Genomic DNA, 14,123 nt, shown 5'->3' on the forward strand with positions numbered 1-14,123 from the left:
AGAAAATCAACAGTAATCTTACAACTACAAAGCTTCCAGTGTAATCCCAATAATGAAGAGGTTTTACAGCAAGTAAATAAAAAGTGAATTGAATGTAACACAGAATTTTCTTTCTGCATTTGATAAGTAGGTGGTTTTTTTTAATATATATGAAAGAAACACAAAGGCTTTAATCTATCCATACCTCAGTAGTAAAAGTGAAGAATGTAGGGTCAAAATAAGATCTAACCGATATTAGGAACTAACAAAAGTAGCATAACAAAGGTTATACTGAAACTATACATAACCTGAAGTATCTGTATTGGGGTCAATCTCATTTAAGAGATTCATTATGCCTAAATCCCCCCAAATTTAAGAGAGGGTTAATGAAATGTCAGCATAAGCAAATTGGTTAAGCATTAACAAAAGAGAGGGAGAGGATGAAAGGACTGGAGCAATTCTGTGTCTGGGCAGATGTGTTTTCTGCTCCTGAGCAGGAAGGAAAGCAGTCTGTAAATGTATACATGGAGAAAGAAGTATGCTTCCTTAAGACAAATCCCTCATGAGGACTTTGCCTGCACTGAAAACTTTGACGTTTCCTCATCTAGAGAAGCTGAAACCATCTGAGCCTTCTTTGTATTCTCTGCGGGGGAAAAAAATTACAACTGTGACATGCTGCTTGCTGTTTTCTCTATAATCATGAAAAAAATCCGATTAAAAACATCATAAAGCTGTCCATAAGCCAGATTATAATTATAAGTGTGGCATTGTGGGATTCCTCTCTTCCTTGATCTTCATAACTGCCTTGGTCCTTTGACTGCGAGACGCTTTTTCTTTTTGTGCGCTTTTAAAGAACTACCTCCTCCTAAAAATAGCTTTAAATGTAGTGAAAAACTCAGACTAAAGGACTCAACTACAGGATGATGAAAGAGCCAACATAGAAAAATGTTTCTGAAGAAGTCAATCACCAGGTAGATTACAAATGTGCAAATGATGAAGAGAATTATCTCAGAAAGAGGAACCGGTACATGAAACAACGAGGTGTAAAACGGAGATGTTAAAAACTAGTCGCATCGGCTTTAATAGCAACTACAGACAGAAGCATATAAAGCTGGTGATGCCTTTCAGAAAGAGTATATTAATAAGATAAGGTGGTCTTTTAAAGTCAAGAGGATCCTTACTACCATGTAAGCAGGAGCAAAGGTGGCTCTAAGTAAAATTACAGTGACATCAGTCCCTCTCGTGTCTCTTTTGCCATTAAGAAATTATTTTATCAAAAATCCCAAAGCAACCCACGGTTCCAAACATATAGCCATGAGCACAGTAAGCTGGCAGCCTGATTTATGACCTCTACCAACACTCAGGATCTTTAACCAAATATAATGAATAATAATAATAATATTCTGTAATATTCTGGCCTATTAAGTATAATCATAAGCCACATGGTTATTTTATTTGCTAGTAGTATGTTGATCTTCTGTGCTCTTTAAAAGGTCCATTTTTAATTTTAGTCACCCTGAGATTTGTTTAGGACTAGATGCTAATTTTTAAGGAATTTACACTAATAAATTTCTAACTTTTACAGGCCTTTCACCTTCTGCCTCCTCATAGCACAACTGAATACTTTGGAAAACATTTGATTTTACTGCAAAACTAGTACCTGTAATACAGGACACCAGAAAACATAAAGAAAGAAGAAAAAATGTAACCTAATTTTTTTAAGCAGACCTGTTAAATTAATCTTATTTGGTTTCCAGTAAAAAAAATAATAATTAAATGATCTGAACTAGAAAACTGTGCACAATGCAAGCCTTTGTGAGAATGTGATCTTTTCACCAGTACTTATCATAGAATCATAGAATGGTTTGGGTTGGAAGGGACCTTAAAGATCATGTACTTCCAACCCCCCTGCCATGGTCAGGGACACCTCCCACTAGATGAGGTTGCTCAGAGCCCCATCCAGCCTGGCCTTGAACACATCGAGGGATGGGGCATCCACAGCTTCTCTGGGCAACCTGTTCCTGTGCCTCACCACCCTCACGGTGAAGAACTTCTTCCTAACGTCCAGTCTGAATCGACCCATCTCTAGTTTTAATCCATTCCCTCTAGTCCTACCATTACCTGACATCCTAAAAAGCCCCTCACCAGCTTTCTTGTAGGCCCCCTTAAGATACTGGTCGGCCACTATAAGGTCTCCTCGGAGCCGCCTTTTCTCCAGACCGAACAACCCCAACTCTCTCAGTCTGTCCTCATAGGAGAGGATGATCTCCAGCCCTCTGAGCATCCTCGTGGCCCTTCTCTGGACATGTTCCAGCACGTCCATATCTTTCATGTAGTAGGGGCTCCAGAATTGGATGCAGTACTCCAGGTGGGGTCTCATGAGAGTGGAGCAGAGGGGTAGAATCACCTCCCTCGACCTCCTGGCCACGCCTCTCCTGATGCAGCCCAGGATACGATTGGCTTTCTGGGCTGCTAGTGCACACTGACGGCTCATGTTGAGCCTCTCGTCCACCAGCACCCCCAAGTACTTGCTTTCTTTCTCCTCTTGGATAATGCATTGAGCTAATTTGATGAGTTTTGTTTTGCGCTGTGTTGTCACCATTGGGAGAGGAGCCATGTCATAACATGTTTCCGCACAGCATCTAGCAAAATGGCAATTCTGCTCCCAGCTGCTGCCTCTGGGTGACTCCAACACAAGTAACGAGAGCGTGCTGATTGATTACAACTTCTCCTGCAGCTTCTCTGGAACAGGTCTCCTTTGTCACATGTCCTCAACAGGGAAGATCACTATACAATTGAAAATACTACCATCACCATCAGTTATGCTAACAAAGTAAACAAACCTTGTTAACCAATGTCATTGCATAAACCAGTAGCTCAGTATCAACCCCATCCTTCTCCTCCAGGATCTCCATGATGTTGGACCACGGCTTGGCTCCTAGAGGAAAAGCAGAAATCATTGGTGACGGTGATCCAAATGGAAAGCTGCTGCATCAACATTTATCCAAGAGGTAGTACAACAAGGTGGAATGATGTGGCCAGATGGAAGATCAAGCGGAAAGATCCAGCTTCCTCTACAGTCTCCCCTGCTTCAGAGAGTGAAGTTAATGCAGATAACGAAAGCTACAGTGATCCTAATGCAGGGATCCAAAATATGCCAGGTGGACTTTCCCCGAAGTTACAATTTCTTTCCCCTGATGAGGAAGGAAGCTTTGTTAGCCCACTTTGATTGACACTATTGACACTGAACTTCTAAAGTTCAGGTGGGAAGAATTTTACCCCACGTATCACAGGTTCACACAGGCTTAGAGAAATCTTCAACAAAACCCTATATGCTATGCTTTCAGTGCCTTTGTTGCTCACATTCCTAGTGATATTACTGAGTTACGCTGCATTAAGATAAGTCCTGTTAACAAAACAGTGTGGCAGAGAAACACAGTTTTCTCAAACTATAGGCTGTGTGTCGTGGATAAAAGAAATGACCAATGAGGGGAAAAGGTTTTTGCTGTGGTTCTTACACAAATTATTTTAATAAAAACCCCTCTACAGAACTTTCAGATACGCTTCTCTCATTTTTCCACTAAGTGAGGTCAAAATCTGTGCTTCTAGTTATGACATATTTGCTTGATTTGGATGTTGACTTGCATTTGCATGATTATCTGATGCCTGTGTCAAAAACATCAGACAGGCAACACCAGCCAGACTCAAGATAACCTCTTGTGTGGAAGGTACCTTGTAAAACCATTCTATTTCATTTGGCTAAAAGGCAGATGGTTGCATTTACTCAAGAAAAAAAACCCACATAATTATTTTATCTAGGAAGCTGAAGTAAACAATAAAAGATTATAATTCAGTGTTTTGTTTGGAGTAAAGTTAAAGGTGAGGATGATGACGCAGAGAGCTAACCCTGACTTAGAGATACTCAATTCAACTACATGAGCATAACTGCAAGAGTCTGAATTTCAGAGGGAAAAATGCAGAGTATTCCAACAGCCCACTTCCCCTAAACACTATAGGGATGACGATAATGTGAGTATAATCAGGCAGTAAAATGCAGATGTTTCATCACCATAACCTATTGCTGACTGATCGGTGACCCCAATGTTAAAACTCTGTATTACTCTCATAGTGATAATGGCCCTTGTTTATTCATGCTGATATTATATATATACATCCTGCTACGCAGACGTCAAATCTCTGCTAACCAAGGAGCATTGCTTTCAAGGCGATGGCAGCGCACTGTGTGGAAAAACCTGTCTACTAATGAACACGCAGACAGCAATATTTCTCCTGGTTTCTTTTCCCTTCTTTTTGAGACATTCTCTGATCTTGGCTACTGAATAATAAATCAGAGCCTCTTTATCTCGAGCAAAATCAAAGCGGGGGGGATTCACTCTCAGTTCTCCAAATGTATTTATGTGCATTACTAATTAAATACTAATTCAAATACACAGCTGTAATGAAAATACACTAGACACCTCTTTACCAGATTCTCTATAGTACCAGACATTTTGTGCAGTAAATGTTCAAAAGACATGTGGAACAAATTCACTCGGCTCACAAATGATATATGATCAGCAGGAATGATATCCTCACTACAAAAATGTCTTCCTGTGGTTTCCAGTGAAAAATAAAAATGGAAGAAAATAAGAAAGAGAAACAAAATGGGGAAACTATTCAAGTCTGACTTACAACACTGCCATGTGGAAAAAAGCGAGTTGACAACAACATAAAAAATTAATTATTTAATCCACTGCATTATTCAGTGAGAGTCCTTCTAGGGAAACACGCCTTTATTTTGCAGGCAGGTTTTATTCTTATTGGAACAGTCCTGTTTCTTTTTTTAAAGACAGCATCCTGGTGGTTGATTTTTTTTTTGCCTGAATGTCTTGATACTTCTCCATTATCATAAAAGAATATTTTCAGGATCACCTTGCTGGTTTTCTTGCAAGGATGATATATTTTTCGACCCATGCTGCTGCTCTGTTTCAGAATACAATTTTTAAAAATTGTTATTCAGGCACACTTGGTAGTAAGGCAGCCCTGTAATAGCTCTTCCATCTTTCCAAGGCTTTAATTAAGGTGCTGCTATTAAACGTAGGCAATTTCCACAATCTAGCCTTAAATTTGAAATTCTTCATCTATTCCCTAACTAATATCAAGAGGAGGCAGGACTATCAATAACTTTGACAGAGCTACTCCAATCTGTACCAGATTAAACCTTTCTTTTCAGAGGCTATTTTCCTCATTACGTTCTCAAGCTGAACAGCCCAGGACTGAACATGGAAATAACCATAAAGCCATTTGCCCACCCGGGGACAAGGCAGTTCTGGTCTGGAAGTTGCACCGTGAACTTACTGCATTACTATACTTGCGTTAATATCCCTTGGTAATATATAACGAGAATCTATGGTTTCCAACCTACGACCCAGGCAGCATGGCATATGGGCAGATCTCGAGAAGGTGTCTGCTCTCATCTACTCTCATGTCCGCAGCTTGGATTTCCAAATATGTTGTTCCTGTAGAGTCACCACTTAAAAAATGAGAAAACAGGTTGGAGTCTACATGAAAAAAAATGCATTTTCAAGGCTTTTCTTTTTTTTTTTTTTTATGGTAAGATGGCTCAGTGGAAAAACTCCTTTCAACCCACACAGAAAAAAATAGTGAAAGAGACCTTGGAAAATCATACACTAAAGAAACTGATGACTTTTCTAAACTAATTGGTTGGTATAGTAAAGCAATGATGCTCATACAAGACATATGAAAAACATGATGTATATTTTCCCTTAAAAAGATATTATTGTGGAGAATATTAAAAGCTCTCAATTTATAGATGGAGAAGAACCTTTGAGCAAACTATTATGCAGAGCTAAAAGCTACAGCTTCCATTTTCTGTATAATGATCAGAATACGACAAATTCTGAAAAAAGTAAACCCAAATCCACATTTGGCAATGAATGCATATTTCTAGTAAAAAATGTAAATTCATTTAATATTTGTATGTTACGAATTTTATTTTTAAAAACAGCAAGTGTAATCATTTATGCTTGCCAATTATCAAGAAGGTTTACTTTCCAGCCTGTCTCCTCCACCTGATTGTGACGTAGAAGAATGATGATGTAAAAGAATGATGATGTAGCATCCCAGTAATTCTTCTGGGAGCATACCGGGATGTTCCCAATAAGGTTATGACTTCCATGCAGGACTTGCGGCAAAATCGGTGGGAGTGATGAAACAGGCTCACTGAAGTAAAACAGCAGAGGTGGAGTTTTGTGTGTGTTCTCCTGCCTTCTAATGGGCAAAACGAGAACTTCTCGCCTGCCTTTCACAGACTTCTCGCTGGTAACAGCTCATTATCGTGGCTACTCCGACAAGGAGGCAGAAGTCTCAACCCTGATGCTACTACAGCACTCTCAGTAGTCACACGAGGTGCATAAACCCATGGAGAACTATGGGGTTGCAACAATGAAGCCTATACTATATTAATACAGTCTATTGAATAGTGTTGCCCATTGTTTGAAGTCTTAGTCTTTTCTCTATTTGCCCTTTAAACGCTTTTACATTTGACTCTCAAAATAAAAGAGAAAAATTGAATGCTGTCATTCACGCAAAATCTTGACATCACAACTACACAGGATGTGCACATTATATATAAAACGTGATAAACTTCGCATCAGACCAGAACCATACATGAGGACCACCACCAACTTATAGTGTCCATTCTCTAGTCGCCAGAGGACGGAAAGATATTAATACTTTTGGAAAGACCTCAACATCTTGTACTCCTGGCTATTTAAATATGAGTGAACATCCAGCCTTCCATCACACCTACAGTATGGGCATTAATTTAGTGGGTATCGAACTATGTGCGAAATGGCAGAAAAAGCAGAGAACCAATAATGCGGGCCATCTACAAATAATATAACAAGTCAGGTAGCAGAAACTTAATTCACAAACAGTATGTGAGAGTGTCCAGGTCAGCTACAGGGCTTTAATCTCTGTCTTAAAAAATGCTTGTGATAAAGGAGCCCCAGACAGCAGAGTGCAATGCCAGCTCCACTTTCCAGAGTCCGCACAGTCCCGGTATGCTCAAACTGAAAAGAGATTAAATTCCTCTGGGGCTCTGAAACAAGAAAGGGTGGGGGGAAAGGGGAGCTAGATGGAAGTATAAGTAGAAGCTACTTCCTATATGATGAGGACCATGCAGTGATTCAGTTACGGTCTGCTTGTATCTGAGAGTAAAGCTGGCAATTCCACAGATCTCTGTACTTCAGTTTGCATATGGATGTGTTCTCACATAGAAACCACAGATGGGATCGCTTTGAAACCAGGCTGAGTTATTATGGGGTTCTTTCTGTTAATCATGTGTGGTACACATGTTGAGGAATTATGTCATATCTCATCACCTTGTATGTACATGAAACATTGGACTTTTTTCAAAGCAGTGCTAAACTTAATTATATACCTGCAAGATTTATGATGCTGTTTCAAGAAAAGCCACATCGCTTTTTCTTCCTCTGTATTTCTGTTCCATTAAACCGGCATTAAAAGAAGGTACTCCTCATTTATAAGCCACTAATTTCAAAATACAAATTAAAACATAGCACACGCACAGCTGAAAGTGAAGGCTATTACATCGATGACTGAAAAAAGGAGCTAAATTAAAAAATCAGAAAAAAAAATCTCCCGTGTAGTTAAGTGCAACTGCATAATAATAACAACAACTACAACAACAATAATAATAACAATAATAATAATAAAAAGACAGAAAGAAAAGAAAACTGGATATTTGGGGCTAAATTATTTGCAAGACTTCATGGGACAATCCACTAACCCACAGGTATGAGAAGTCTCTTCATACTCCTAACAAGTATCCATCTAAGTACATGCATCACTTTTTTTCCACACGTTTTACATTGTTACTTAAGTTGTTTTATTACTTTGGGGCATGTAAATGTTTGCCTGAGGTTGTTCTACAGATACAGAAGTGAATGCACAGCTCATGGTACTGTGTTTTGGGTCCTCCTTTCTCTCTTCTCCTTAATGAGGCTTACTAGCATGTGAACAGATGGCAATTTGAACATGTTGAGAATACCAGTGAGTTCAGAGAGCTGAGGAAACACTGGCTGTTAAAATAAATCAGCGCTCACAATTACATGAATATTGTAATTACATTTCCACTTATGGCATTGTAAGGTTTATTGGGATTAATTCAAAACAGAAAGCCAACCTGGAGTCCACTGTTTACAGCATTACACTGTTTTGGAATTGCCCCTGCCACAAGAGACAATTTGGGTTTCTTTCTGGGGTCTTTTCAACATACTCATTCTGATAGCTGAAAGCAAAATCTGGCTATTTTCTCTTATTTCTGGCACCACCTTTCTCCCCATCCTCCAACTTTTTTTGTTTCACTTTTACCATATCAAGTCGCTCAAACAAGTTCAGCATGAAGGCAGTTGCTCCGCAGAGGGGATCTTGCTTTCAACCTCCATGTGTTTGAGACCACAACAATGGCTCTCCCAACCTCAAAAACTCTCCTTGAGGCAAAGGAATGTTTTGCATCAAGAGAGAATGCCCCGGGAGCTTAGCAATGACTTTGTGGGAAGAACAAGAAAGAACCATTTTTGTTCTATTTATTTGTAAAAAAATACAGTATACATATTCAAGTATTTTTCATGAGCCTGAAGGGTAACAGATTTCACAGTATAATATCTGCTCAAGGGCTTTATTTTAATGTAACAACAGATGGTTTTGCTTTTACTATAAAGCCTGTACTATTACTGACCTCGTCTTTCTCTTCAAAGGGATTACACTGATTAGATATCATTTTCTCTTCTAAATCAGACTGCTGCTTCTCAAGAAGGAAGTGGAAAGACGGCCTGGCTCAAAGGAACCTCCAAGGTTGGAAGATACAATGGGGCTTACGTTGCGCCTGGGTGCAGGGAAGGGGCAACAACTGTGGTGCCCAGGGAGGCGGTCGAGTTCCTCAGCTTTTCACTCTTCCACTTTCCCACTATAATTCATTCCTCAAAACAATCTTAAATCGCATGAATACTTAAAATATGCTCTTAATCAAGAAATGAAGAGTATGTTGCACAAAGCAGGCATCACAACGGCAACTCTAGAACCACTGAAATCAGTGATGGAATGCCACCCTGACCTCAGCGGTGCTGGGATTTTGTGGCCCCCCAAGTAAGGCTACTCACCTCTCTTTTCATCAACGGTAGATACTGCCTGGATTAAAAGCGGTGCGTTGGATTCGGTATATTCCACAAACACCAGCAGCAGCTTCAGTGCTGTCTTTACCACCAAGCGGAACTGTAAGAAAAGAGTGTGACTTGTCATTCAGCAAACCACAGCATTTCCAGATGTGCTAAATGACACTGGGCAAGATGCAGGCGCAGCGATCCAGATCTGGTAATAACACATGAACGGAAGAGATTAGGCTGTGGCAGGACCGAAAAAAGGAAAGGTAGCCAGTTGGCTGAAAATTTCATTCGCCAGACAGTGCTCTCCTAGGGAAGTCTCAATAGCTGATTAATCCAAATGACAGCTTAAGGCTGTCACATGTCATAAAAGGTTGAACATCCCACCTATGCGTATCCCCAACATTGCTGTCCAAAGCTTGGTATACACATAACTTACTGAGCTAAGAACTCATATATTCTTCTATATCTCAAGACATTTTTTCCCCCTTTCACAGTGAGCTTTTAATGCTCACACAGTCATATTGCTGTACGATGGGATGATTTTCTCCTCGTGCTTTCTTCTTTTCGTATAATGTTACTATTTAATGCTTAAATTATTAAATCATTTTTTTCAAGTCCTCTCAACACAACTCTCCTGAGAGGCAAAGAATCACTATTAATCATTTAATAGATGCACTCAAAGACAATGACTGTTGTCTATATTCTAAAAAGGACTGGAAGTGCACCAGGCATAGACTCAAGCTACTGTGGTCATGTTGCCACTCACAGAAACATACTAGAGCTCACTTCAAGGTAATGAGCTAAAATGCAGCTTGCAGCTATAAACACAGAATTTAGCGTGAACGGTGACCTGGGTATTCCCTAGCTTCTTGGGTTTTACCCACTCATGCTGAGTTGAGCTTAATGAACTGAAATGACACTACCAGCAACGCAAAATCTTCTGTTGTTCAATCTAGAGTCTTTCAGGCTTGATGTATCATCGAATCTGTAACTTTTAGGGCTGACAGCCAGGAAACCCCATTGACAAACCTGACCAGGTCCCTTAAGATGCTTGGTTAGCCTAATTTGCAGTTGTACTGCTGCAGTGATACTTCATAGATACATGGTGTAGTTAAATTAAATGCAATGGAAATCCGACACACGAACAAATCACTTCCTGGCGATTGCACTGGACGTCAGCGTATTTGCCTGTCAAGCCAATACCACGCTGTTTCTGCTCTACAAGGACATTTCCCTTAGCAATTAAGTTAAATTGTTTAATAGACATATTGAAAGAATTTCAAACAAGTCTCCACTTGTTTTGTAAAGTTACTTCGTAAAATACGAATTACCAGATTACCGTAAACAATTCTATCATTAACATACTTCCCAGATAACCACTCGTGTACTACCTACTAATCTGATCCGGAACCTTTCCCTAGAAAGGAAATCTTGGATATTACTTTTGATGGTTCTTAAAACCTCAAGGCTTGGCCACATAGTAACAATGGGATGCATTTACACATAAGTACTCCATGGCAAAGTTCCCCTACGTTTCCATTTCACGGCAATCAGTGGGGGACACACCGGCCTTATGTCTAGTTTTGCAAATCTCTTTTTCTTCAGAAAGAAAGACCTTCTGGGATACCTTTCCTCTAACTGCTGCCTGCTGGCCATGGCAGCTGCTGTAATAAGAAGCTAGTCCCTGTGCACCTTGTACCTGCCACGCTGCAAATCCTGTGAAGCCTCAGGGCAGCCCACTGCACTTGCACCAGACCAAGGCTCAAGCCAGTTGATTATTTGTGTCCTGTCTGCAGGTGTCAACCTCCTAACAGATGACAGAGAAAGGAATAAATACCACCCAGAAGCAGTCCTGGAGAACAGGAGTGGTTAGAAAAGCTACGTTTCGCTTGCCATTTAGCTAGTAGAAGGATACTGTAAGTTCAGTTCCTTAACCTGCAAATTTTCAGGGCTTATTCAACTCCTCACAAAATTCAGGCTCAATAGAAAATGACATTTGAGACCCCTGTGGGCACTTTTAAGCCTGCGTGCTGCTTTGAACACCTTGGGCAAGTACAAAACCAAAACACTCCAGTCCCAGACTAAACCACACCATACCTACCTACACCGGGGACTTACTAGCTACCTGGGGCCCACGCAACCTTTGCACACATCCCACAGTGGAGCTTTTTAATGCTGCTTTAATAGTGCTTCTTGACAGAAGCAGACAATCATCAAGCAGTTGCACTGGCCCTTGGAAACGGAAGCCTTCAGCCAGCCAAAGCCCCACCAAGACATCTGACAGCCTGTCACCCGCAGACACAAGGATAGTCCAGAGCCTGACATGCTCACACTGAAATCAACTCTCATTATCCACCATGGCACCAAGAAGTCTCTGAAAGGTCTGTTCGAGGGATACTTGCTGCCAGGACCCATGTGAAGCACGGTGTATTTTCTTACATGGCCTCCCATATGATGTCCTGCCTGTTAAATGATTCCATTCATGACCCCCTGCGGGCCTGACCTGCCTGTAGTAGTTCATGCAGGCTGCTGATGACATGCTAAGTGTCAGGTATCACAATGGGAAGGGTTTCAACCAAGACCCAGAATGACTGTTTCGCAACTTTCAAAACACCAGAGCTATTCAGAAAGTTTTCACTGGTGATTAACGATGCTGACTGTCAAAGCGGGAGATCCTCATACCTTCGTGAGTGAATTATAAAATGTGTTTGCAGGGCATGCCTTTTCAATTCTTTAAATAGCAGACAGCTACATTGCAACGAAAATAACTGTAAATCTCAAAACTGGGAGATTGCTTAACAGGAAAACAGAGCAGCAATTTGACTTTCTTGCTTCCCTTTGTGAAGCTGCAGGAGTTTTTGCCAGTCACTGGTATCATTTTATTTCACATGATGTACCCAGACTGCACAGCAATGGGAGCAACAGGAACAAGTTTCATATTTCATTCATGAGTAGGTGAATCACGATTCATTTGAATCGCTGTTAAAAACCTCATGAAGCCTTTTAAGGCTGTTTCTGGGATTTACCAGGCTCTCATTTAGTATGGAAGACAGGCACCAGTGCTTCCTGAATCAGCTTCAACAGTCACAGTTCTGTTAAAATCCACAGGGCAATCACACAATTGCCTTAAATATGACTAGATGTCAGCAGAGCAATGAAAGAGGTAGACACTTGCTGTGCTAGCTGAAAAAGAGCTCTGGTATCATCACTTCGCAAATATTGGCTGTTGCAATTAATTCCGCATTTCCATCCTAAATATTACCACTTCGTTAAAATAAGAAGGCTCACTGAGGCAATATACACACCCATTGGCTTGGTAAATTGACGTTTTAACAGTTCTGAGATTAAATCGGGATTCTTGAATGTTAAAACACTTAAGTATCAAAACTTCTACTAAGTTAGAAAAGAAAGTCATATTGCGTTTTTGCACCATGTGCAAACTAATTTATAGAGAGGAAAAGATGTTAGCATCTTCTGGCTAAAGATAAGATACAGCCAGCAATGTAAAAGGAAGAAGAAAAATTGTAAACCTTTTCCCTTTGACTTGCTTTACGTTATACAGCGGAGTTTGGCAGTGCCTTTCCTTTTTATCTCTTTACATTTAGACAATCGGAAATGTGTTACAGACCCAGCCAAAGAGACCACACAACAGGCTGCAAAATTCATGTCTCATGGAAGGGCTTGTCTCAGTTGTTAATCACTTGCCAGGAAAGGCTTTAGCCTTTACAAGGAATGTTGCCAGAAAGTTCATTGACTTAGAGACCAAAGCAATAGTTGCAAAGTTCAGATTTAAAAATCTAGGAGGTGTTTTTTTTTAAAGAAAAAAAAAACAGGAAGAAAACAAAACCAAAATTGAGTGAAAACTTAATATTTTGCTCAGGGCAATGTGGTTGTTTTGGTTTTACACTATTAAAATCTAAAGGAGAAACGGGCATTGGATTTTTAACTAAAGATTTATTATGGCCAAATCCTCCGAGGCCTAATCCAAGCACGGACATGGCCTCATAGGCCATGTACTCATCCCATTGATACGACACATAAGGTAGAGTTGCAGCTAAGGAAGCACGCAGTGCAATGAGTGTCCAGCCCGCAGGAGAGGGATGCAGAGGAAAGCCGAAACCCTTCTTTCTTGTGGGGTGCAAAGAGACAACCCTGACTTCAGATCTAGTGCTGTGGGAACAGCCCACAGGCATCCCACCAGCACCTGCGATGTGGCTCAGTTTCATGTTTCAGAAGGGGACAAAACCACCTTCTGTTCACAAGAGGAGGAATGATCTTCCTGGAATGGAAATTTTATATAGATATTTAAATAAAGTATGTAATATATAGTATATCTAGAAAAACAATATTTATTATAATAAATAATAAATACAATAGTATATCTAGAAAAACAATATTTATTATAATAATAAATACAATATATATAAAATATATATAATAATATATTATAAGAATATTATGTTATATTATTTTCCTTTGTAGTAAGCAAGGAAAAGGAAACATAAATATTGAGCTTGAGAGAATCTTAGAATAATTTAAGTTGGAAGGATCTAATACCACTTTCCTTCTTATCTTAGGTGAACTACTCCAGCTCCCTCTTCCTCATATGTCATTTGCTCTACCCCCTAATCATTGTGGTGAACCCCCGCCGGACTCGCTCCAGTAGGTAAATATCTATCTCATACCAAGGACCCCTGAACTCGCGATGCAGCCTTATCAGCACCAAACAGGGAAAGGCACTTCCTTCGACTTGGTGGCTATACTCCTGCCAACCCAGCCCCATATGCCTTTGGCCTTCTTTCACACAAGGACGCACTACAAGCTCCTATTCAAATTCACCTTCTTGTCTTCAGAATGAGTAGACAGAATTAAATGGTGTGATGCTAAAAGAAACATCTGTAATTTCCCCTGACTTTTAAGAAGAGTTACCAGGAC

The 14,123-nt window shown here is 40.1% G+C and overlaps 1 protein-coding gene across 14 annotated transcripts in view; it reads right to left on the minus strand.

Annotated features, from left to right (window-relative positions):
- FHOD3 (formin homology 2 domain containing 3) overlaps window positions 1-14,123 on the minus strand; it is a 403,988-nt gene that overhangs the window by 126,174 nt on the left and 263,691 nt on the right. For all 14 annotated transcript variants that reach the window (XM_054190223.1, XM_054190222.1, XM_054190220.1 and 11 more), the window contains exons 7-8: window positions 9,186-9,297; window positions 2,823-2,917 (exon numbers count right to left, since the gene is read on the minus strand). In XM_054190223.1, coding sequence (XP_054046198.1) covers window positions 2,823-2,917; window positions 9,186-9,297 — 207 coding nt within the window. The remainder of the gene's footprint in view (window positions 1-2,822; window positions 2,918-9,185; window positions 9,298-14,123) is intronic.

Source organism: Rissa tridactyla, chromosome 2 (assembly GCF_028500815.1).
Source record: "Rissa tridactyla isolate bRisTri1 chromosome 2, bRisTri1.patW.cur.20221130, whole genome shotgun sequence".
Classification (NCBI taxonomy): Eukaryota; Metazoa; Chordata; class Aves; order Charadriiformes; family Laridae; genus Rissa; species Rissa tridactyla.